Below are 26610 nucleotides of genomic sequence, written 5' to 3'. Positions count from 1 at the left end.
TAAACAAAACCACATGAATTGCTTATGTATGTGTTGGATGTATTCAATTCTGTGTTGCCAGAAAGAACCAAAAGACCCAGAGTAAAGATAGCAGGCAGGAGAGAAAATGTGGAGACCTCATAGTATTTCCTCTTAGTATTTATAAAACATGCCTCTTCTACCCCAATTCTAAGTAACCTGCAACCACTGAGTTTTCTGATAGATGCTCTTTAGTTTCTTTTGTACTAGTTCTTCTCTTTGGCATTCTTCCTTACACCATATTTTGCAGCAGACCTCTTCTAAGGGCTCTTCCTTCTCTAGTTTTGTACAGGAACCAGCAACACTGGCATTCTGACATGAGGAGGGAAGATGAATTTGTTACAGGCCTTGCCTGTGGATGGCTTGTGTATTTTCATTAAAATATCACTCGGTAAAATACATAAAAAAACAAACAAACAAAACACAAAAAACAGCAACAACCAACAAGCAAAACCCATCAGGACTAGGGACAACACCAATCCCCTCATACCTAAAACACTGTTGACCACTCAGGGGACGATGTTGGTGCATCACCCAGGAAGAAAACTCCACTCTGGGAGCTGGGCTTGGGCTCAATGCAACAACATTTTGGTCTCCTGTGAATATCAGACCAAACTCGCAAAGAACAAGCTTGGAAAATCTCAAGAAGCAAATTAAATCTGTAAGGTGTGAGCATTAGTCACCTTTACTTTCCTCAACATCAGGTAGAAAAATGGCCTATACTTTCCCCTTCCCCCAAATGCTTCTCTGAAAGAACAGCAAAACATACCTACCATTTTTTAAAGAAATGGCTGTGTAACCATAACTACAAGTTCGTCAATAGAAAAATACATAATAAATGTCTTGTTATTTCAAGTCTTTTGTGAGACAGTTCATTAGAAACTTCATTTGTCTACATGGATTGCACTTATTCAGCTATATTCTAATAAAATGCACATTGCTTCCAGTAAAGGGAATGCATTTGCTATTGATGTGCTATAAACTACTATACAGAGAGGTGTTATTATATCCCTGTGTAATAACAAGCCAATTATAATGATCAGCAAAACCTTTACAATAAAGTCAATGCATGAGGAGTGATTATCATAATGCATTCTAACTGTTCAGTGCCACAAATGCTTTGCAATTAATTGTGGAGCGTATCTATAAATGTATTATTAATGCTGTATAAAAACCCATTGACAAGCAACCTTTACATTAAAAAAAAGATACTAGGATTGTAATGTGTCCCCGAGTTCACCTAGGAACTTGAGCTGTATTTACAAAAGTGGGATTTTTTTATAGGACTACATTTTTTATTTCCTCCACTCTTCTCCACTCACTACTTCTTCCATTTTTGCTCTGTTATTGAAAAAACTCCGAACATCACTGAGCAGTGTGAGGGGCCTCAGTCATCCACCATACTGGATTTTTAGTCCTGTATGCATCATTTTAGGCACAACTACAGGCTTGCACTGGTGCCTTAACCCTATGACACTGACAGCCCAGCATACAGGAATGCCAAAGGCACTAACCACAAGAAACGAGCAAATAAAAGCAAATCATAACCTAAGCAGGCGATGCAGGAAGGGTGAGAAGGGAATCAAAGTTACATAATTGATGAAAAGTCGTGTGGTAGCTCAGCAGCAGAGAAAAGAACTGATATCAAAACCTCAAGGCAATGAGCTCCCCAGCCTCTCTCCAGGCTCTGCTCTGGGCTCTGCTCCTTCTTGTCAGTAAACTATTAGATTACAGATGCGTTATAAAAAATGTGCAATATGGTTATTTTTTTTCTCCCCCTTTTTTTTCCCTTACTACTTGGTTTAAAAGGTTGTCCTTAGGATATGTGCTAGAACACAATGTCCTGTGGATCTTTTCCAGTTCCTACTGATGGGCACCCTTCCATCGATTTCAATCATGATGGAAAGGGCAGACGTGAACAAAAGTTTGATTTCCCTTATATTCTTTCAGCAGGTGAGCACAGAGTGGAGCACATCAGCCTTCAGCAGTGTCATCGAATATAAAACACTACACATGAGGATCTGCCAGAGCCTTTTCTCTCCCCCAGAATGAAGTTTTACCAGAGAGAAGGGAGCACAAATGGGGTCATCCTGGGCTACTTTGAATTAACTGATCCATTTGCATGCAGTGCTGCTGGTACTTTCTGCCTGCTTAAAAACAGGGCCCTGTGAACACAATGGGGAATCAGCTCTCAGTAGGGTCATGCAGTCCTGAGTTTCCACAATATACTTGGAGATTTTTCATTTCTCATCACCTGCAATCAGTCTCATGACAACCCACAGTTAGAAAGAGAAGACTTCCATGAGTACTAAAATGATGTTTCCAGATCAGGCCTATCAGACTGATAATGGTTAAAGGAAAAACACCACTGTTTTTAACAGATGTTCTGAACTGGAGTGAAAACCAGTGGACAAAATCCCTTTGACTTTTGACCAGTGGACAAAATCCCAGTGACTATGGGCGTTGCTGTAGAGGCTCTGTCACACACAGTGGGGCCTAAAGCCCAGCTCAGGGCTCAAAACCCTCTCAAAGACCATGGCTACACCTGGACTGAGAGGAAAGAAAAATGCCCAGATCTGGGTGAGTTTCTTGGTTCTGGAATCAGAGAATCTCTGTTCACACTGGAAGGAAACCAGGAAATACAGGCCAGAAGACACCAGAAAGATGCTCAAAACTATGGGATACCCAAGGTGGCCCTTGTGGTCCTAGGCCTAGCTTCTTCCCCAGCCTTTGACTAGATGATCAGGGAGGCGAATAATCTCTAAGGCACCAAAATCTCTCCCTCCCAATATTCCCAATGGTCACAGCAAAGCCTGGCATGTACAGTGCGTGATCTTCACAAGTCCCTCTTTGTGCCATACCACGCTACCTGAGCTATAAACGGTGAGGGTGAGAGCACTACTGTGCTCATGATGGTGTTGACAGAGTTAATGAAGGCCCTCGGGATGGGTTCAGGGAAAATCAGCTTGGATCTTTCCTCCCCATTATCTACCTGGAATGTTTGCCAGTGCTGTCTGCCTGCTCATGCTGAGTGGGTGGGGGGACCATAAAAGAAAATGTGATGAGTAGAAAAAGCTGGGAAGGCCATCTAAAAGTGGGCTGGATGGATCACCATTTGGAAACAAGACATCTTTCTCTCCAGCTTCTGGGATATGAAGTTGTTAAGGAAGGCCAGCAATGATACAAGCTGGGAAACTGCTGGTATAACAGCTTCCAAGGAGCTCAGCATGCCAGGAAAAAGACGCATGGCTCAGAGATAAGAAAGAGATAAGATATACAAAGGTACAACTCTGATCTGTGCATAGTCCCAGACATAACGACTTTTCATATGTTGGAGCAGCCTAACCTCCAACAGTGCACGAGGGGAGATGCTGAGCTCTGGCAAGAATGCCATATCCTTACTTATCCTTAACTCTATTCTTCACACCTTCCTGCTGGGCAGCCAGACCTATTCCTTGCAAAGCACTTCCAGAGAAGAAGAAAATCATTCCATGTGGCTTTGTTAAAGCAGTGTAAAGCCAAACTGAGCTGACGATATCCAGTCTTGCCTATTTTCAGCACCTAAACAGGCTGGGATCTGGACAGGAAGCTTCATGAGAGGTCGTAGCCATCAGCACGAGCCGCAGAATTCTGAATATTTAAATGGAAAATAGCTAAATGCTGAACAGTTAGTGGGTCCTGGGGCTGTGTTTGTCACAGATAAACCCTGCCAGCTGCAGCAGAGATCTAGCGAGAGTTAGAAATGCCACAGATGAAATAAGAAATAGATCCAGACTTTTGCCCCAGAAGGAAAACAGGCCTTAGAAACTGCGGAGAAGCCATTCCAGCCCCTCCATCATTGCTAAGCTGATGGAACGGAATAAAAAGAAACAGACCATAGTGCATGAGCAAGGAACCACAGTTTTGCTGCTTATTGTAAGTGAGTGGACATTTTGCTCTGAAGCTGAAATAAACCATAACCAAGCAGATAATTTCAGAGCCTGCACACTGAATAATGGCTAGAGAAATGATGCAAGTCAATTGAAATATGACAGTCTAAACCTTCCAGCAGCTGCTATCATGTTCCCTAAACAGAAAAAAAAAAAAAAAAGACACTGCACATGCCTTCCCTGAAACATACACAAAAAAATTTGCTTGCAAGCACAGACAGACACAAAGGCTTTTGTACATTTGTGAAGTCTTGCATGCAGAAAACACTGCAATGTGATGAACTGCAGTCTCTCCTGTAAATCTCTCAGCTCCCTCTCTGCAGGACACTGCAGCCTTTCAACTCTAAACCACTTCGGACTTTGGCTTTTTTGTTTTCTTTAGTCCAGGAACCTTCTGTATCGCTTTCATAAAACACAGAAGGACTCGGAAACCACTGTGAAGTGTTTCTGGGTAGAGAGGTTAACACTGAGCCTGGGTAGCACACTGTGTGCACCTTTGCATGCCTTCCTTTGTGGACTTTCCCCTGTCCTTTGAGAGGAATGTGGAGGCAATGGCGCATCTAAGCATCACAAACGGAGTGCAACTAGAGTAGCAGGAGAGTCCTTTCCTCTTAAAAAATGTTACTCCCAGAACAAGCTAGTGGGACCTAGGGGCTGTGTTGATCATAGGTTAACCCTGCCAACTGCAGCAGGAGTTGTCTAGTGAGAGCTAGTGATATTGCGGATAAAATAAGAAATGGCTCCAAACTTTTGCCCCAAACCACAAAACAGACTTGAGATCTTCCCCTAAGTTTGCAAAACTTTAAGTCACTGATAGCTACAGACTATTTTTAGAGCTGAGCACAAGACAAAGAACTAAGAAAAATAATCAACAGAAATGATGAAATGAAAATTCTATCAGTTTAACTCAGATTTGTCTGGATATATCCAGAATGTAATGTGGAATTATAATTTACACCCCTAAAAACATATGGGACAACCTAACCTATGGCAAAGTAGTTTCAATAGAGTCAAACTAAAATTTGGGTAACACAAAGGCCAATGAAAGTTTTTAAGATACACTCAATAAAGCTAGATTTACACTCTGTTTTTTCAGAATGAAATAGAGAATTTTGGCCCTTTTATCATGTTCTACCAATTCCATCATTGCTAAGGTCTTTATAAAACGTCAAAGGACTCTGACCTTCCTGTGAGATATTTGGAGCCTCATGAAGCATTTGATAGAAGGAATACTCCTATATAACATTTTGCAGTTGAGCATCTGCACACGCACAAACAGGCAGGAATGCAAGATGCAAAATTTTCCCATTAATTTAGACTGTTTCCCAGGAGAAATGTACTGAAAATACATTCATTTCTAGTTCCTGTGAGATTAGGCAAATGTAAATAATGCCAGTTTTTATTGAAAAGGATTGCATTCTTTGTCTTGCTCCTAGTCCAATATGGGGATTAACAAACAGAATAATAGAAACAGCAAAACTAATAAGGGGCACTCCGTATTTCCATTTTGTTGGGTTCAGTGAAATTTGTGCCAAGCAACGTTTCGAATTCTTCCCCAAATCTAGATGGCCTGATACTCTAAATTCATGCTCACACACACTAAATGCCAACAAACCAACTTTCGGTTCAACTAAGAATCAAGACACAGAAGGGATTAAAGACCAGTGAAACCCAGACTGCAGAAAAAGGGAGAAAAAGGCAGAGCAAAATCTCTTTTTGTTTCTGGTGTTGTTGGAGTAAATTCCAGACTCCTAGCAGCTTGAGGCTTTGGGAGAACTGACTGGGAAGGTCAAGGATTCACGTTTCAGCAAAATGCACTTGTTTGGCCTTGTATAAAACAAAACCTCACTTCCTCAAGAACACCACTCACCATTTCCAGTAACAGCCTCCTGGCAAACTGCAGGTTCAAAGAGCACCACATCCTCTCTTTAATGCCTGGCACCAAAATTCCCCATGAGCCAAAAGACAGGGGCGTATTCAGAGCAAGTGCTTTGAGCAAACTGCAGACCTGTGCTGTGCAGAAGAGATGTTTCATCTACCAACCCCCCCCAACCCCCCTTCCCTCATGTCCCATCCCTATACACGGACGGGGTATAATAAGCTACAACTTAAGTTTCTTTGTTGTTGAAGTTGACCTTTATCTTGCAGCCCTAATGAAGTCTTTTGATGTGCTCCTAAGATACACGGCCTCCTTTTTAGCATTCTGTTTGCCGTGTCCGCTTTAACCGGTGGGCTCACGAAGAACGTAAGTTTTCATGCAATGCCTCCCTTGGGTGCCAATTGTTCTTTTCTCCCATAGTTACCCTTGAGTCATGCCATTCTGAAACATCACCAGCCCACAAGCAGCCTGTCAGTGGGGAATTAGGACAACGTGTCTTTCACACCAATGATGAGCACACCCGCTTGGCCCCTGCATTATGATCACCACCAACAGGAGCAATACGGGAATGGACTGTGTGAGAAAAGATGAGGTTTGTGTGTGTTGGGGAGATAATTAGCTAAAATACAATGGAGAGGGAACTACTGGTGTGACGGATAATGCAGAATCAAACCACCACCCAAGCCCTGTGAGGTTCAAACCACCTCTCCTTAAAGCAGCTGCTCTTAGCAAGAGTTTGAAAACCCTCCCCAGAAAGCCAGGCATGTGTTCTCTATTTGTGATTTGCATTAAAAAAAAAAAAAAAAAGAGTGATTGGGAGCTACATACCCTGTAGGCGCACTAAGCAAATTGGCCAGCCTAATTATTATTTTTTGGTATGTCTAATTAAATAGACAAAAGGCCCTCCCTTCACTCTTGCTGTCGGCATGAGCTCCACTGGAATGTGCATAATGTCCCCACGTTTGCCCAGGCAGCTGAGCCTTTCCCTTTTCCCCTAGGAGATCTGCACTGACAACTGCCCATGGCTTACCAACGCCTACCCAGACATGGAGCCAGATCTTCAGAGGGGAAGGAAAAGGGGGCAAATTGATCCTGTTTTGTTAAAAAATACTGGAGGATAATGTGTTACGTGTCATGCCTTTGTTGCAGGTTAGAAGCGTGCTACAGCCCTTCCTAGCAGAACTTGCCATCACAGAGCCTGTCAAATGCTTTCTGCAGACTGCTGGATGAATTCCCCTGAATTTACTTTATGGGGACTCCAAAAGTGTCATATCTATCCCTGGGATTTCTGGCATTTTTCCAGCATTCAGCTTTTGCCCTGCTCTGCAATTACATGGCACCACAGACCTTCCTTACAGAGCCTCTGCCAACCTGCTGGTTTTACCACCCCGTGACACCAGCCCTTTAACTATGAGCTATGTACAAAGTCTTCCAATGACTTGAGTCACTGGAGAGTTTCAGCCCCACACTGACGCAGTCAAAGCCTCTGGAATCCAAAGCTTTCAACTGAAAAAGCGCACAATTTCAGGGCCCTTTGTCTGAGAGGAGTTTTGCTCCTTTTAAGTAGTTGGTGCTGGGGATTTCCACTAATGCCAACGCAAAGATAGTAGTCACATAAATGAGGAAGAATTTATGTCCATGGTAGAAATTAAAGAATTTTCATACCTTTCAGAGCCAGATCATTAATAAATGACAAAATCTATTGCCATGTTTATATGAGACAGAAGCACTAGTGTTTTTACTGCATATATGGACAAAAGCCTCTCCTTTTTTGTCACTCAGAGAGCCAGGGATAGAGAAGTACCATGTCATTATATATATACATATATATATATATATGTATGTATAGAAATGTACTGATACAAGAAAATAAACAGCATGATAACCTGTCCTGCATAACAGACCATCTTACAGGTGAAGTATCACAAAATCAGTTGCGTCAGAAAACCTTTCACAGAAAACACCTTATCACTTGTGATCCACTGAGTGGTCACTTAGCAAAGCCTTCCAAACCCACCATGCAGCATGGAAAAGCAAAAGACCAGATCCTGATTCCAGCTACACCTGTGCAAATCCTGAATAACTCCCTGCTACTGAGAGAAGACTTCAGCTTCAACAACAGATTTATTCACATAAGCCGATACAGGTGCAGAAAACTCCTCAGAATTTATTTTACAAAAACAGAGTTGCTTCAGTTCAAGCAGAAACAACATGGTCGGACAAAACGTAAAGTATCTGCTTTATCCTAATGAAATTAAACACCTCTGCAGCTCGGCCAAACATAGGTTTGAAAAACCTATGTTGCCATCACTGCTGTTAAACTTTGTTAAGTCAGCGCCTGATGCTTCACTTCTTAACAAGGCAGTTATTTGTTTCCCAGGCAATCGCTGGCACCTGCCTGCCTTTTAAAATCAAATAATAATTGAATATGAGGAAAGCGAGACGAAGTAAAGGAGATTTAATAAAGAGAATCTTTGCTGCAGAGGGAATTTCTTTGGCAGTGATTACGTTACTAATTGATCAGCACATTGCCTGAGAGAAGCCAGAGACAACAATTATACTTAGCACTGTGGCTGAAAGCAATGCAGTCAACTACCTCCTCGGCTTTCGCTATCCGCTGGTTTCACCTGGATCGGTCTGTTCATCTGTAAAAGAAAGCAAAGAGAGACAGATATTTAGCAATGGAATCAAACCTTGTTATACAGAGGCTTGCTTTGTTTTTTACCATGCATCACAGTTAGCATCAGAACAGACTCCGTGAGAAGGGAAAAAAGCAATTAGTAAGCAAAGAAGTGACCACAGAGCACAGGTTGCTTTGGCAGCTTCTTGGTCTGAGGTGAACCAGTGTCACCCCATTTACCTAACAGGGGCTCTGCTGAATCACACCAGGTGAGGGATCTGACTCATTTCACACAGGTCATGAAATTTTAAATGTAACTTTTTAAATTTCTAATAGTTCCTTCTGGAAACGCTGTGTCAGAACAGAAGTACTTTATTGAAACATACGGTTCAGTGAAACTTTAATTGCAAAGGTTTCTTGAGACTGTCATGGTGAAAAGAAAATGGAAAAGTGAATTCCATCTCAACTACTGGCTCTGTAGGATAGTGAGTTGTATGTCTATCAGAGTCATACCAGGGGAATGAGACTTAGATCTGGCTTGTCCACATGCCATGGAAGTGGTGGCTGTTGAAGGTTTTTTTGAGAGGATGGGTAGTATGCGTGTCAAAACCTCTCCCTGTTTTGACTTTTCAGATGTCTGTTTCCTTTTTCAGATCAGAACTTAAGTGCATATAAAAATCTTGCCATTGTGCTGTGAATAGGATTTCTGTTCTCTGACTTACCCCTGTTGCTCTGTCTCTGTAACAAAAGCACTATGGACCATCACTGTTGCCAGTGCTAGGCGAGGTGCAGAGTGTGGCTGCCTCCTCCGGCCACTCGGGCCCAGCCAGGCTCCTGCCTGGCCACTGGGGCCCAGCCTGGTGCCTGGGACCAGGGTCTCTGCCCAGGCCGGGAGACGTGGCTGATGCTTTCCCCATTGCAGGCCCAGCTGGTACCAAAGCTTGGCACATACCCCAGGGACACAAGGACACACAGGGACACACAGGACGCTGACACAGCCAGTCACATGGACTGCCCAGCCAAGGGCTGCCTTCAGCAGCACTTCCTCACCAGGCTCACATACACGCAGACAGCCAGCCAAGCACCCCTGCCCGGATCCCAGGCCCCTTGTCCCCCTCACGGGTTGCCTCCTTGTTGGCTGGTCCGGCTTGAAGCTTGCTGGGGAATGCACACACACACCCCGAGTGCACCAGGCTGGGGGAGATGCACAGTTGGCCCCCAGCAGCTGGCCCCAAGCTCAGGGCTCTGCTTTTTCTGCATCCTCCCAGTCTGGGCCCTCTGGTTCACGTCTTATCAGCTGCAAAGGCTAATCTTCACAGAATCACAGAATCATCTAGGTTGGAAGAGACCTCCCAGATCACCTAGTCCAACCTCTGACCTAACACTAACAGGTCCTCCCTTTCTTAAAGTGGACCTGTAGTTTGATAGCCTGTCAACTAGTGTGACTGGGAGGTTTGTCTCTTGTTGTTGTCTCCCCACTTAGAAGTTCTGGATCAGATAACCCTGCTGAAATCCTGCCTCTCTTTCTAATTTTCCCTTGTTGCCTTGGAAAAGGTCCTTGACCAGCTACCCTTAAAAGAGGTGTCTCCTTCTACATACCCTTACACCCAGAGCTGCTCACTCCCAGGAGAAAGCGGCAGCAGATGACCATGACCATCTCAACTGGTGGTACTTAACACAACATGGGTGTCCAATGCACAGGGTGAGGATACTCTCCTCCTGTTAACAGCTGGGGATGCAGATTAGACCAGAACCAGATGAGCTTTTCATCTGAAAGCCTCTCCCTGCCCTTCCTCCATGTCACTTAAAGCAATACAAACACCATGGGGATGAACTACTCAAAATATTTTTCCTGTGTGATCACCACTGAGTGGATTGAAACTGTCCTTAGGTTTGGCAGCTACTGAAAGTGCAAGCTCAAACAGGCATCACAAGGAGTTCAGATGGCAATGGGAATCTTCCCAACAAAGTCAGACCAAAAATTGGCGGGTAAGTGTTACAAGATGCCTCCCCCACTTCAAAACAAACAAATAAATAAATAAATAAAAGGCAGGTGGGGGTTAAATTGGGTATGCATACTTTACAGAGGCTGATACCTCCCACAGGGATCCCACAATAACTGTGGCAGGTCCAGTAAAGCTGTTCTGGCCCTCAGGCAGAGTGCAAAGGTGCTCAGAGTTGCCTTCCATGACTTTCCTGCAAAAATCATCGACCATAGCCACCCCTGTGCTCCCAAACACTAGGGCCAAGAGCCACAGCCCTGCTGAAGCTTTGTGCTGGGGTCAAGGTTTGGCTTGCAGATGCAGGGATTATAAATTTTATTCCTGATTCTTCCCAATCCCAGGCAGGTATAGATCTGAATCATTGTCTTTTCTCTAGAAAATATTGGAAAAATTAATCTTGTATCTTTTGGCTTTGCAATGAATGACTTGCAAGCTTTTTAGTTGTCACGTCCTTTATCTAGTTAGTACTACTATTTAATAACTAAATATTTTATTACTCATTTTCTAGCATCTCTATGCTTCTCCTCCAGTGTTTCCATTACCTTGGAGAACAGTAGGAGTGGTTCTGCCACTCCCTTATTTGTAGCTAATTGCAGTTGGCCAGCAAAGCTGTTAGGTTTGTTCTTTTTTTTATTTTTTTTTCCTAATTTCCTTTTTTTTTTTTTTGAAAGTAGTTCATTTAGATTTATTCTAATTGCTCTGCACACATATTTAGTAATAAAAAGTTATCAAACTGGCTGACAAGTAGGTTAGGATGACGGAGAGCCTAGCAGATCCTGCTGCATTGTTGTCTTGAGAGTAAAATGTACTTAGCCATAAACTGACTACAGTTAGATTCACTCTTGGAAAAAGTAGGATCAATGGCTCCAGACACTACTGAGCAATTTCTGCTCTCCTGTATGCCTGTATCCTGTAAAAAACTCCAGACGTTTTAAGTGCTAAAACCAACAAAGAATCTGGTACTGGATAAAGCTTGTATCAGACCCTTCTTCTGCAACTGTAAAGATCTGTCGTTCACCCGTGTATCATAAGATACTAGCAGGGCTGGAGGCAATGTATTTGGCATCAGCAGGATAGACAGCCTGCCATAGCTCTCCTGTAAGCACATGTGAGTAGCTAGCTGCTATAGACATTTAAAGATCTGTTAAACATAGGCGAGGAGGGTGATATATGTCATATAAGTAAAAATGTCTAAAAAGTGTGATTTTAAGCCACTCCTCAGACTGGTGTCTGAGATGAATGTGATGAATAGTTCTCTGCAGTGTCTGTTCCTCTCCACTGATCACGAAGGTAGTGTATGCAGGAAGGGTAGAGTTAGGTGAGATGAGCCACTTCTTAGTACTCATACACAGGATAATAAAGCTGAAAACACCTTCTCTGTCTCTGTACTCTGATTTCCTCCATCGGAACTGGTTTGTGTTTACAGCAGGTTGGTGTTGACACCATCCATGTACCAAGGTCTGACTCCAGCGCTGTTAAACACTTACAGCTGAACTCTTGGTCTACATATGGGTTCCCAATGTGGACACACGGCTAATCTAACTTAAGTGGTGAGAGGAGGTCCTTGCTGCTTATGCCAGAACAGCCAGAACCTGCATGCCAGGCAATCAGAAGGAAAAACAGTCACATGAGCTAAGAATTTATAAGAGGTGTGCTAACAGCCACGAAAATCACCTCTGAACTCAAGTAAACTTTGGATCCAGCCTTTGGAAGAACTGGAAATAGCTCTTCCTACTTGTGAAGAGTTGGATGTGGTCAGTTTGCAAAAGGCAGAGAAGACCATCAGGCCCTTTAGCAAAATAAGAGGAGACAATATTTGGGTAACTTATTTTTTGAGATTGGGGCATGAGGGAGGAGAAGAAGAGAATCTCTGTGAAAAGGAAAAACAGAGGGAGGGAATGGGTATCCAACAGATGAAGAAAAATCTGAGGAAATTAATAAGTAAAGGCTAGTGTAATTTAATGTACACTATGATTTATACACTTGACAATTTCTTTATAGACCAAAGAAAAAGCGCTGCATGCACGGAGCCCATAATACAAATTGAGATCATCTTGACATGAAAGACACCAATTACAGGGAGAAACATTGAGAGGAAAATAATTAAGTTTCCGCTCTCCATCTATGGAACTTTTGTTTTTTTTCTTTCCCTTTCCTCACACAGACACTCTGGGAGCAAGCAGCTGGCATGGGCGGCAGAAAAAAAAGGCTAAGTGGGAAAATAAAATGGCAGAAAGAGGTACCTTCCCCAGTCTGGGGAAGCACCTGTCTGGAGAGAAGGGATCTCAGAGATTCAAGCTCTCTGTTTATTCTTCAGCTGAGAACTGCCATGGTTTTAATGCAAAGAAATCAAGTTTTTTACTCCAAAGCACAGTCCCATGAATAGTGTCTTGAGGAATAATGATATGGATGTCTTTAATATCTGTCATGCCTTGCTGGACCCTGAAAGTGTGATAGGAGAAAGAAGTAGTCCTACGGCACTCATTTGGGCTTACAATAGGAGGAAAATGTTGGAGTAAATGAGGTTGTGTAATGCCATCTTCGCCCTGAACTGGAAAGGATGGTGACCCCAAATTACTTTTTTCAAATGCTTTCTGAGGGAAGAGCTCACATCATTACACTGCATATGGGCAGTCCCACTTACTGAGGATGCCTCTTCTCAGTTTTGTGAGAACGCAAACCCAGAACTGGTACAGTTGCTTTTGAGAGAGAGAGTCAGCACATGCAGCCTTAAAAACACTGTGCCTCAGTGTCTAAAGCTCAGTTTCTCCAGACTTTGGGAAGGATCCATCATGTGCTTTACATTCACCCTGCTACATGGAGCACAACTTAGGCTGGTATCCAAACACCTAGTACCTGCTGGCTTTGGCTGTGTATATAAGGGATTTGTGTTACATTTTACTTGTATCTCAGGAAATCCAAGGCAGATACCGATGAAACTTCTCACCCACATCTTCAAATACCTCCAGTGTCATGAAATGCGTGTGCCAATAGCTGCCAATACAGTCAAGAATGATGTCTCTTACTCAAAGCTTTCTCTAGGAACTTGTAGTAGCAATCGTAAAAGCCCTAGTTAGGCCAAGAAGAAGAAACCTCAGATCTGAGGAAAACAGAAAGGTGTTAATAACAATGCCAATCAGCAAATCTGATTAATGCCATGGGCAGCCATAAGAGACCACAGGAACTACAGATATGGTTGTGAGCTTTTAGTGATTCCTATCATTAAAATATTTAAAAGAGATTTGGCATTACAGGGAAGAAACTAGGTAGGATGATCCAGATGACTGACAGATGGACTGGATGAACTCTGGAAGGCTCTCCTCTAGGAATAATTACACTTCTGTTTGTTGCAATGGTCCTCCTTTTCTCTTCCCACAGGTGCTCTTTGTGCTCTCCTTTGAAATAGGATCATGGTTCCTCATTCTAGATTATACCTGCTGGGCTGTCACAGTGAAAGAAGCAGTGTTTTATCATCAGTTAACCCAGAATGAATTATCTCCTCTTTAGCCTCTCTCTTACCCTTTATGGCCTGACTAAAAATGTTTGTTCTCTATATCAACCATGAACACCTATCTGGAGTGTTTATTAGATTCCCAACATTATGGTACCAGAATGCTTAATAGTCATAAAACCATTGTAAGTCAGGACAGTATGTTTATCCCTATGCATGATGCAGAGTCCAGGTTGACCACAGTATTTGGAAGGGCCTCACTCAACATCACTGCCAAGACAGAGGTGTGCTGAGGACCACTGAGGCACAAAGAGATTTAGGTAAGAGCCAGAAAATGTAATGTGGTTTCTGGTTCCATATGAGAGGTGCCAAGCAGCTGTGGAAAATCAGTTTTATTCACATCTGTGCTATGTTTCCAATGTGGCCTCAGGCAACCTCTGTGCCTCTGATTCCCAGTCTGTGTTTGGGAACTATGGGCACTGGTTAACATTACAGGTGTGAATCCACCCTACTGCAGGACAGGGTGCTGCAGGTCTTTTCTCCACAAATGCCATAGGTGGTTGAGTTGATGGAGGAGTCAGAATTCCAGGTGCATCACATTGCTCATTTTCCTTTCGTCCTTTGTGCCTTCATCTCTGCTGAAAACCACCTTTACTATCACCTTTGCACACCTTGGACAAAATCACTCTACTCATTACGCTTCATTTTGGCTTTTCCCTCCTTTTGCCTAAAACCAACCCATTCAACTAATGCCAAATGTCAACCTCCCACATCAACTTGCCACTTGCCCCACCTACCCCCCCCCCAATCCTCTCCACGAGTAGAAACGCGACATCATTTTTCATGTCCAATTACAGCCACTGTGGTGCCACAGTTAAAAGACAGCGCAGGTACTCCTGTCAAAAAGGGTTTGAGTTACAAGAAGCGATGAATTACAGCAAGCCCTTTTTCAATTCTCTGCAGAAATGAAATGTCAGAGCTTGCTGCTGTATTTTTTCTCAGCACCATCAGCTACAGGCCACTGCAGGAATTAGACAGGGGACAGACGCTTTTTCTGTATCAGGATTTTTTTTTTTCCTAAGGTTGTCATTTTCTCCCCCACCAACCTTTTTCTGCTCCCCTTGGCTTTGATATTAATTTAGAGCAGGTAGAAGGATCACCTGGGAAAGAAGAGTAGAAAACAGAGAGAGATGATTTCTCACTGTCTCCATCTTTCTTACTCTCATAGCTCCTACTATACTTTCATTTCTTGTCTCACTTTTTCATTGCTAACTAATGTACATGGGGTTTTTAGCCAGGACTAAGGCTCTACCGTGTTTGAGAACGGACAAGCTAAAAAGACGGAGAATAAGGGAAAACACTAAGGGTGGAGACTTGCCTTGAATACTTTCAAATGAGACCAGGGACAGGAAGGAAAAGTGAGGAGGGGAATGCTGAAGATCACTGAAATGCCACTAATGATTAGGAAGATGATGTCCAAGGCAGAAGGGAGCACTGTTGGAGATAATCTGCTGTCTGTGCTAAAGGATTAAGTCACTTCAGGAGACAAAATAATAATAAAAATCTATAAAAAAATAAAAATTCTAAAGGCTGTGTAATGTATAAGACCATGGAAGATGACTACATTGATCATTTATGTAATAATAGTCTTTCCTCCCCTCCTTACAGGGCTTAAGAAATTTGAATATTCCATGACAACAGATCAGGGGGTATGATTAAGGCTTTGTATCAAAAACTGTGAGGAAAAGTATTCTGTTGTCCATGTTTACTGAAGTTCCCAAAGAGTAAGGCTGGAACAGTCTTGAAAGTTGGGCTGTTAACCTCTAACAAGGCCTGCTTCCAGCTCTGCATCAGTCTTCTGGATGAATTTGGTCATATCACTGCATGTCTCTTTCTCAGCTTTCTATTCCGTAAAATGAAGACAAAGACACCCTAATGTATCATGAAGGTGGTTGATGAAAAAATGGTTCTAAATGTTGGTGTTAAACAAACAAAAAATATTCTGTAATTTCTATGCCTGAACCCCATGGGCAGACAAAATGGCAAAGAACAAACTCTTCTTGCCCGGCCATGTTCTGCTCTGTTGGGTATTGTTCAGACATCAGCCCTCTAAATCAATCATCAAACACTGCTGTGACCTGATGGCAAAGGATGGGATGTTGATAGGAGCTAGCAGGTCTCAGCAAATGCGTACTGGGCATTACTGCACCTGTGTACCCAGATCCTAATCCCATCTTCAAACATCTTGCTTCCTAAAGATGCCATGTATTTCTCGATCTCATGATGTTAACTGGACACATGGATAGTTTAATAACTGACCTGAAATTTCCAGAAAATATGGATATTCCTTATTGTTTCAGAGGGAAAGTTATTTCTGTTCAAAACCGTCCCCCAAAATACCAGAAGGAATTTCCTTTTACCACCTCTGATGACCTTCTGGTGGCCTGCCATGTACACAACAGTAATCCCACTTAGATCAACACAGCTACTTATGTGAGTAAAGGTATTGGCATGAATGTGTTTTAAGAGTGGGTCATAACTTTTAAAGCATTGAGCAAAATCTACTGTGATTGAAGGCCCTAAGGAAATGCAAAGTATATTAGTGTCAAAGTTGGAAAGGCCAAGAAAATCACCTACGATTGAATTGTGTGTGTGTAATTGCAAAGTTCAAGTAAATCACTCTGTACCTGATTCTGAGTGACATAATTGAATTACAGTGATCTAAACTAGATAGCCATGAGAGTGAATCCAAAGCAATCTCCTCTCTGAAGAAAAAAAAATAAACTCGGGGCCCAGGTCCTCAGCTCAGGGAAATTTCCATAAACATTACAGAATCAGGAAAGCTGTTTCAACATGGGTTAGCTACATAGAGAGCTTTCTGTATTTGTATACTGCAGCTATGAAGCATAGAGCAAAAACCTACTCCTTTGGGACCAGAGGTAAGTGCTGTGGTTGCATGAATTGCCATGTGATTACACATTAAGCATACTTTTGTGTGGGCAGCACAAATTGATACAGTGTTGGATTAATGAAAAAGCAGGGAGAGGAAATGCTTTAGAAAGTTTGGTGAAAAAAATCACATTGGCCTGACTTGTGGGAAGCACTCACTAGTAATGAATTGCATCTGAAATGACTCTATCCCAAACCTTATCTGGCTAGCAGACTCTTAATTCCTCCCTACCACCCTCTTCCTGGCCTGACTAGATGTGTGTCATAGACATGTACACAAATAGATGAGAAGATCTGAAATGGGAATGTATGAGGTATGAAAAAAATATCTTGAAGGGTCTGACCTTTACAAATCAGTCAATGCTCTGGTGCTTACCCCCGAGAATGATTGCTACTGGCCATCCCACACTCCGAGAATTTTCTATATATCATATAAAACACATTATGAACCATCCATCTAACTATCGATTCATCTTTCCCCTTGTCTCGTGTATATAGATGAACCTAGAGGGGGCTTAAGTTCAGTTCACGTTCATGTACAGAGCCTATGGCTTCGAATCCAAAACTTCTCCCCTGCAAAACAGTTTGGGCTGGAGTTTGAAGAAAACGCTGATCCTGTTAGTAACAAAATTAAGACTTGCCAATTCCACAGATTCTTTAGTTTATTCTTGGGGATGCTGAGTGTGTGGTGCTCCACATCACAGTGTCTCTGTATTTAAATGAAGTGGGGCCAGAGAGGTTGATGGATCTCTTTATCAAGGAGTGGAGTGATAGGACAAGGAGCAATGGTTTTAAACTATAAAGGGGTAAGTTTAGATTAGAATATTAGGAAGAAATTATTTACTGTGAAGGTGGTGAGGGACTAGAACAGGTTGCTCAGAGAAGCTGTGGATGCTCCATCCCTGGAAGAGTTCAAGGCCAGGCTGGATGGGGCTTTGGGCAACCTGGTCTGGTGGGAGGTGTGCCTGCCCATGGCAAGAGGTTGGAATTAGATGGTCTTTAAGGTCTGTTCAAACCCAAACCATTCTGTGGTTCTGTGATCTCAGTGCTTTGTGGGGACACCCAGTGCTCAGCAAGCTTGAGGAGAGTAAGAGGAACAAAACACAGCGTGCTTGGAACAACAAAGCCTTATTTCCCAAAGCAAGAGAAACAGCACTGTTTGTTCTTTTAAGTATTTATAAATACTGTTTCATATGCAAATTTGCACAAGAAAAACAAGCAGGAGATCCCCTTAGAGCTCTGGGCAGTCACACAGTAAAAATGTCACTAGATAGGTCTACTTTCACCTGCTAGCCCGTGTTGCCACACACACGGTGTGCCCTAAGGTACCGCTGTCCTGATCATCCAGACAGGTACACGTTTGTACTCATGGCTCTTGCCAGGTGCTTGTGCACTTGACCTTTCCTTGGAAAGAAGAGGGCCTGGTAGATGTTGACTTCTAGTCACAGCCACATGCACAATGACATGTAGGAACTGGGAGACACTTTTAGCTTGGTGTCTGTAGTCCAAGGCCGCTTGCATATGTGAGAAATCCCTGGGCATTCAGTGAGTAGTGAGCATACCCACGCATGCAAAGTGTCCCAGGGTTGGCCCAGTGATGATGCTAGGCTATATATAAGGGCCTGTTTGTCTGAGGATCCTGACAGCAACAGTGTAAGTATAGAAGGGACACTGCTCATTAAATCTACTTCTCCGCTGCTACCACAAGCAATCACAATATGAAATTCTGTTCATAAATGCATCCCATTCTGATATAAAACCAAGTATTTTGCTGTCCTTACCTCCCATCTTCTCTAATACCAACAGAAATAAGCTTTCCCATATTGTCACCTCTCTTCTTCTAATTTCCCACTTGAGTTTATTTCAAGATAATTTACATCCAATTTTAAAATGTGCCCAAACGACCTTTTATCTAAAATGGTTCTTCTCTATCCCTGGCATTTTCTATTAGCCAACTCTGCATGCATTTAGCAGAGCCACCATGTCCTCTTTTAGCCTAGATATTGCGATCCCAGCTCTTTCAGGGCAGAGCAGCATCATCATCCACACATATTAAAGTAGCTCATACAGATATAACCAAGATAGCCTTAAACTTGCCAGCATGACTCACAAATAATAGCACATGGTCACGTGGAACTTAAATGAGCAATATCAATAAGTGCTGAGGGTCCTAGATCCGCTTTGCAATGTGTGCTCAGCTCAGGTGTTTGCAGTTGTGGAGTTATCAGCACCTGAACCCAGACCCTTTATGTGAGCTGGCTCACAGATGCTGTCTGTGTGGATTGGCTCCGAGGTTCCCCAGCGCTGCCTGCAGCTGGTGCTCATTCAGGCAGAGGCGTAGCCTGGAGGGTGCTCAGGAGCTGCCTTGCTGAGGAAGCACAGATAAGGGGAAAGGATGGGGTGTTGTCTGCGTACAGGGCAAGTCACGATTTTCTGTATGTTGGGTGCTCACCACAGAGGCCAGAGGCCTCTTCACTGTGGATTTCAGTGGGACAGGCGAGCAAGCCAGAGAGACAGATGTACTACTCAAGGCATTATAGACTTAACCCCTGCCCCCTCACTTAGAGATGAACATCTGTTCTTGTCTTTTCTTTATCCCGAGCCCATGACCTCTGCCTGTTGGCACTTCCCTGCTGTGCTCTTCATTCTCTAAGCTTTATGTCTTCTTCTGAAGCAAGACCCAAATGCTGCCTTTGCCACTAATGGTTGCTTGGCTTGCCTTTGCAGACTTTAGGCAAGGCCAAGCTCCCATTGACTTCACTGCTTTGAGTTCAAAAAGAGCTTGGCCACCATCCATCCAAGCAGATTAGACCTTCTGTGCTCGTGGCTTTGTATGCCTGGCCACAAAGATAAGAACCACAGCCAGCCCTTTTGCACATGGAGAAATTCTTTCCACGGCAGTGCCATTTAACAAACAACTGAGTAAGCAATGTAACTTAACTATCTGCTTTCACCTACTGACAGATTCATAAAATAAAGGCACTTTCAGTGATGTAGATGTGCAGGTAGCCTCTAGGCCTGAACTCAAGCACAGTCTCCCTGGGAACTGAAAGAGGGCATCACAGGGTTAATGTTGCAAGCAGGATTTTCCTTGGTACTGGAATAACGCCAGTCTGAGCCAGTACACCGGTCCTGCTTTCAGGAGTGTTTGTGCTCTTCCTTATATTCCAATTTCCCCTTCCCCAAGATTTAAGTTCTTCCATGGGGTAAGCTTGCCACAGGATAGCAGATAGCAGTACATTATCTCGATCCCACATCGCAGGAGGACCAGACCTAAGCCTAACCCAAGTAGGATGCTGTGGCATTTCTGAAGCATGGGGGTTTCCTTCTTGTGGCACGTTGCTATCATGATACAGGTGGTATGGCTACACTCTTGGTTCTATGAATGAATAAATGTAGTCAAATTATTTTAAGATAATCTGAAATAAGTCCTGTTCAAGTAAAAGAAAAGCAAAACAAAATAAATAAACAAAACCAACCAACCAAACAAACAACCACAACCCCCCCTCAAAAAAACACAACCAACCAACCAAAAAAAAACAGCAGCCATGCCGCTTTCTCCTCTGGTTTGTCTAAACTGATTTGAAATCACACCTTGAATCAGATGTGTGAAAACCTTGCCTAAAGATAAAACTCTTAGCTGCATGCTGGATCAGGGCTGCAATTCCTGAAGGAAAATAACAAATAGTAAAAATAAAAAAAGCAAACAAGGAAAGACTCAGAGAAAGAATAATATTATCTTAATCTTGACACTGCCCCTTTAAAGAAAATCTTCTGTGGAAGGGTTTAGAGCATTAACTTGTGCTTCAGTCCTCTTTCACAGCTAGGAAATGTATATTGGAAGCGGATTTTAAACCCATTCAAACACCCAAGTCAGCCCTCTGTTTGTTCCTAATAGTGAGTGAATGAGTGAATAGGCACAAAGAGGAACCTTGCAAATATCAGTATGGCTTTCAAAAAGAAGAGAAGGCAAAAATCCTTAGCTCCCCAAACATTTCCCAAATTGGGGAAAGCATAGAAAGATTAACAGAAAAAAAAAAAGACAAAAAACAACCTTGATACAAACTGCGACCTCTCCAGATTCCCAGTCCTCAGAGCCAATGTGATTCCCGTGCTCATTTCAGCCCATCCAGAATCAGGCCCTCTCACTAGAGAGGAGCTTCCCCTCACCCCCATCGACGTATAACTGGTATCATCTGGTCCTATGTTTTGACAATTATCTATAACATAATTACGAGACTGATGAGTATTGCTGATTAATTATGCCATCCTTCAAAGTTGATCTGGGTACTTACAATAAACAAACACCCTGGTTGGGCAACAAAGGTGATTTTCTGTCCCTGTTCCAGCTAGCAAAGGCTAGCAATCTCATTCCCCCATGCAGGGATGTGGTCGGAGACTCCCAGGGATTCGTTTCTGATCTGTCATTCATGTGGTGCTGCTTCTCTTCTGGTTTCTGACTGCACCCTGCTTTCCCCCTCCCAAATGATAAATATTTCCTCTCCGCTGAGAGCTATCTAACAAGAGTGATGTCTGATACTAATGCATTGCTGATGCTTTCCTCCTCTCTCCGTCTAATTATGCCCAAACATTGCCTTTCTTTCTTTTTCTCTCTGAACAACCACATTTTTTTTTTTTTTGCATCAACATGTACCAAAGCATTAAACAAGACATTCCATTAATTTCTTCATCATCATAACTTAAGTCTGGGACATACCCTTTAAATATTCATTCAGCTATGAAAACTGGGCATTAAAATTTTAATAATGTCAAGCTCATTTGAACTGAGCTCCTGGGGGACTATTACGATACAATTAGAATAAATATGATGATTGATTTGGTGTAAAGATTCACCTGTCCACATCTGTTAGTGGCCGGAATCAGCAAGCCACCTCTGGCATCACAGCTGATAGTTTCAGGTTATTTACTCCCTCCTTCCTCACCCCCATCGACTTTCCACTTGGTTGCCAGCTCAACCCCACAACTTTCTGCGTGTTCAGCTTGGGTTGGGTTGGAAGAGGAAAACCAGAGAGGCCCCAGTGAGAAGAGACAATGCTTTCCTCCCTCCTCTCCCTCTTTGTGCTGTGGCATTTGATTAAAGACAGAGCGTTGATCAGAGCCCCTAGAAGTTCAGCCATAAACATTCTGGCAGTATTAGCCATTAACCTTTTACAGTATGTGTCTGAACTCCCAGGGTCTGATTCTTCTGTGGGGGTCAGGAGCAAGCCTATGCAACGCTGACAAGTCTGAACCAACGCAGAGGAGAGGAAGGCTTGATGCTTTCTAGCAGCGTCCTTCCAAAATCACAGCGGAGAAACAGTATCACATTGTGACACTGAGAGGATAAAAACACAGCGAGGGAAACGGAGCAAGAAATCATGCTACTTAAGGAACCTTCTGTTTCAAACATAGGATGTTCTCAAATATGCAGACAGATAATTAAAAGAGTTTGGTCCACTGGGTGCTGAGCATATTTGAAAATTTGGGCCAAATTGCACTTTCTCTCCTCTGCAGTGTGGATTAGGTGCTACATGGTATAAACACGAAATGAGAGAAATCAGAACCACAAGCACAGAGAATAAACAGTTTTGTTTGTTTTTGTTTTTAATATCATCTACTTTAAATAAACTACTCATTGATCCTCTGAATTATGATATAATGCAAACCTCTCGGTATTTAAAAGTAACCCCAGTCTAGCACTACATACAAGCACTGCCAGTGTTTTTAGCTTTATGCTTTACCATCAGTCTGCTGACATATGGTGCTTTCCTTAAATCCTCAGCTTCTGGACCCTCACAACTTTTTAAGATGATTTTTTCTTTTCCAGAAGAAAAGAAAATTCTTAATGCTTGAAACAGAGCCCCCCCCCAAAAAAAAAAAAAAGAATACATGGAAATAAAATCTCTTATTTGTATTATCATATCATACATGATTGCTTGAGATAATTTATGATTGATGCATCTTTACAGAAGGCAATGTTAATTACTAGAAGCATTATTTGTTTTTTACTGCTTCAGGCTGTTTCTTTCCTATTTGCGCTTTGCTGAAAGAGGATACTGATCCTAAATCTGTCACTTTTTTTCAAATTCAAATCAAGTTCAGCTCCCATGCATTTTCTCTACCTCCTGCATTATTTACTTTTCCAAACAAAGTAAAAATACGTAAAACTGTCCCCAAACACTTTTTATGTTGGAAACTAAAACAAACAAGCAAATCCTTTGATAAAATTCTATAGGACAAAAATGTACATACGTGTACCTTTAGAAAAATACTTACATTTAGGATCTGCTCTTACTACCAGCAGCTCATTGCTGCTTTTCTGTGATGGACCTGGTACTTTATTTAGTGTACTTAGACATAAAACAAAAACCTTCATAACATTTATATCATTTGAGATCAACAGGTCTGGTTTTAGTGTTTAATACCGCTCTCCAAGATGTTCTTTGTTGTTTGCTTTGTTATCAAGATACTTCTAACCATAATTCTCAAGTAATTTGTACAACGACTTTTCCCATTGGAACCCCTTTATTCTTGTAATCTCTGCTTGAAAGATCAGAGTTTTCCAGTAAGGGAACTGCAGGCCTTGTTAGATGAGCTCCTGTGACCACCCTTGGTATTTGCTATCTGATCACATAACCGAGGTGACACAGGAGAACTCGTCAGAGTTTCTAACCTTATGATGAAAAGGAAAATTTCCTGGCTTAAGACTGGCATGGGCAACGAGGGCCAGGTGTTTGTACTGACTTTTTAAGCCATGCCCATTTGATTCCTGAAAGCATCCAGAAGCACAAGACGTCAACCCCTGCCAGTACTACAGGCTGTTACCAAAGATGTTTCAGTGCAATGGGTGCAACCTCATCCTCTACAATTTCTATGTCCCTTTGGGGTCCTCCTCCCTGTCCCAAAGAAGAGATGATTTAAAATAAACTCAGCCATTGCACACTACAATACGGAGACCAGAAAGGGAGTAAATGGTCATTTGATGTTGGCTTTCTCAAGAGGGAAAGGAGCATTTTGGAAAGTCTGAACCCTACTTGCTGTGAATGCAGAGTGTGAAAAGACACAGCCGAGAACTCTTTTTAAAGTCTGTTACCTATCATCTTCTTCCCCACTAAGTTTCCTCCATGGAAAAAGGGGTTAGGCAGTAATCTTTACCTTCAGGGCCCATTGTGAGGATTAATTAGATATTATTCCTACAAAATTGTGAAGTTCTAAAATGCTATATAAGCTCTCAGTATTATTATAACGTGCCATACTCTGCATAACGTATACCTTTGCAATATTACCCCTTGGTTGTTCAAGACTACAGAACTGCTGCTTCTAATTGAGTTAATGGCTTCATAGGTTGGTAATTTAATAAAACAGAGTGCTTAAACCAGCAAGGTTTTGATTAAATGGGGTGTGTGCAAAGGGGAATTTATATTTGTTAGAGGCTCCATAAATCCAAGGTATCAAGGCACAGATAATGCCAGTATAATAGTCAATTACAGAGCGGGGAAGGAAGGGCAGAGCTGGAAGCCATCTTGGACAGCAGTGTCATGTACTGCTGCAGTCAGGTATTTGGGGCTGATCTCACGAGCGAGTGATGGGGTGCAAATGCAGATCAGACACAGCACTTCTCCCACCTCTCCCAGTGATTTTCCAGAGGCAGGGAAGCTCTTCATGACTTAAGAGAGAAACTGTACTGCTTCTTCCAAGCTGGTGCCTTACCCACCTGGTTTAACTGTAACACCACACTGAAAATAGGAAATAGGGGGAAAAGTCCTACTTACTTAATGAAAGGACTCTGCTTGTACCTAAATCCCAGGCATCTCATGAAATTGCTTTCCTGAAATAAGCACCCAGCCTTGCCCATGTAGAGAAATGGGCTGCTTAGCGTCCTCCAGAGGGAGCTCTTGGCTGTCTAAATTTAGACATCTAAATTATGCAGCCCCAATTTCCTGGATGGAGAAATTAAGGGTTTACTCTGGGAAGCCTGCTTCATTAGGTACTTAAAATGAAGTTAGTTACTTCAGTGCGCAGGCTGGATTGCACCTTTGACTCCACTGACAGCACAGCTACAGTGATTTTGGACTTTGGGAGCAGCTCTGGGGGCTTCCGCTGTCTGCTGGAGCCGGTAGGAAACCTACCTGTGAGCTTTGGGGAACAAGGGAACGAATCCCTCCATCTTGGCACTTTTCTGTGCTGTAAATGCCAATTCATAGCTGCTTCTGTGCTGGCACCACTGAGAGTTAAAAGTTTAGTTCTTGTAACATTTCTCAAGAGCTGCAGCTTAGGCAAATATGAAATAAAAGTGATCCTTTCTTTTGTGTCCTATGTCCCTCTGACCCCAAAGAACAAAGTCAGTAACCCAGGCACAGCTACCCTGGCTATTTTGTTTATAGAGAACAGCACCCACAAAGCTAATGAGAGGGTTTTACGGCTGTTTGCTGAGCACTGATAGATAATCAGGAACAGGTCCAAGTTGCAAAGTTTTATCTGTTAAAAGGCTGAAATTTTCCATTATAAGGGCCAGGCACAAAATTCAGGTCCTGACTCAAACACAGCCGGCTTAGGAGGGTGTATGGCAGTTGTGGTGCTGGCTGGGCTCAAATTTGTTCAGAGATCTCTGGCTCAAAGTTACTCACTCACATCTTTATCTGACCCAGCCAAGCTGCTCAGCCCAGCCACCTGCACTCCTGCACGGCTCCATTCAGATGTGGAAAGCTGGTGAGATATCATGTGGACATGGGATGCCTGGCCCTGCATATCCAGCTGGGGGCTGGGGGTCTCAGGCTGAGCTCTGCCCTGGGCAGGCTCTCTGGCAGGGCAAGGAGTGTTTTGTGTCTCCAAAGGAGCCAACATCAGTGTTCGCACTATGTGGGGGAAGAGCTGACTCAGCAGAACCAACAAATACTTGGAGAGTGGGAAGTCTGACACCAGAACAGGATGCTTTTCCTTCTCCCTAAATGTTGTGCTACGGCTAGACAATAGGTTATTGGTCCTGATACTTGTTAGTCTCTAGCCAGCCTTATGGCAGGGGTCAGGCTGCTTGATGGAAATTATCCTCCTCAGTCTTAAAAGCTGTGAACTTTTATGAAGTTCAGCTTTCAGTAAAGGCTCCGGATGATTAGTTTACTGCTCCAGGTACAACTCATTCCCCACAAGAATCTTACTGGGGCATCACCAGAAATGTGGCTTCGATTCCCATAACCTCACGCCAGGGCAGAATGCCCCTCTTCCCCCTGTGACAAGCTCGACTGAGCCAGTGCTGGACAAAGGGAATTCAGGATTCAGCTCCTTCACGTGAGATGGTGTGTGCATGTGTGTGTGTGTGTGTGTGTTTTAACTAAATCATTTATGGTCAATAATGCCAGGTTATTATAGGTCAATAACTTTCAATTATTCACTAGCCTTGCTGTGCTCCCACTGTCAGGCAGCACACCGGCATGTCGGCTCTCGAGAAGAAAAAAGCTCATGATGGGAGCTTTGGAAAAACAAGCACGAACACAGCTTGAGCAGAGGAAAAGAAAGCAGAGGAGGGGGAGACTGTGAAAAGTCCTGGTTGCTCACAAGAGTATCTTGGGGAACGTGTGTGTGACATACTCTTCCTCATGCATGCATGCACAGTCATCATTTCTGGGCTCCCAGCTGGTCAGACATGAGGCAGCCCAGCTCCCAGCACTGTGTGACCACAAACTGTTCCTGAGCTAACACTGCCTCTCATTAAGGCCTACAACCTTGGGTTTAATGCCACGGTAGCCTGGGGTTGTGTAAGCTTT

The 26610-nt window shown here is 43.0% G+C and overlaps 1 protein-coding gene across 47 annotated transcripts in view; it reads right to left on the bottom strand.

Moving 5' to 3' along the window:
• CELF4 (CUGBP Elav-like family member 4) overlaps positions 1-26610 on the bottom strand; it is a 676700-nt gene that overhangs the window by 267464 nt on the left and 382626 nt on the right. For 24 of the 47 annotated variants that reach the window (XM_035565956.1, XM_035565977.1, XM_035565953.1 and 21 more), the window contains exon 3: positions 8423-8471. In XM_035565956.1, the coding sequence (XP_035421849.1) occupies positions 8423-8471 (49 nt within the window). Of the gene's footprint in view, positions 1-4113; positions 4123-8419; positions 8472-26610 lie in introns of those variants that run through there. The other 23 variants (XM_035566000.1, XM_035565962.1, XM_035565983.1 and 20 more) reach the window with 2 other exon arrangements.

Source organism: Cygnus atratus, chromosome Z (assembly GCF_013377495.2).
Source record: "Cygnus atratus isolate AKBS03 ecotype Queensland, Australia chromosome Z, CAtr_DNAZoo_HiC_assembly, whole genome shotgun sequence".
NCBI classification, from domain to species: Eukaryota; Metazoa; Chordata; class Aves; order Anseriformes; family Anatidae; genus Cygnus; species Cygnus atratus.
The sequence above is the reverse complement of the archived record's forward strand: the minus strand, read 5'-3'. Positions and strand labels throughout refer to the sequence as shown.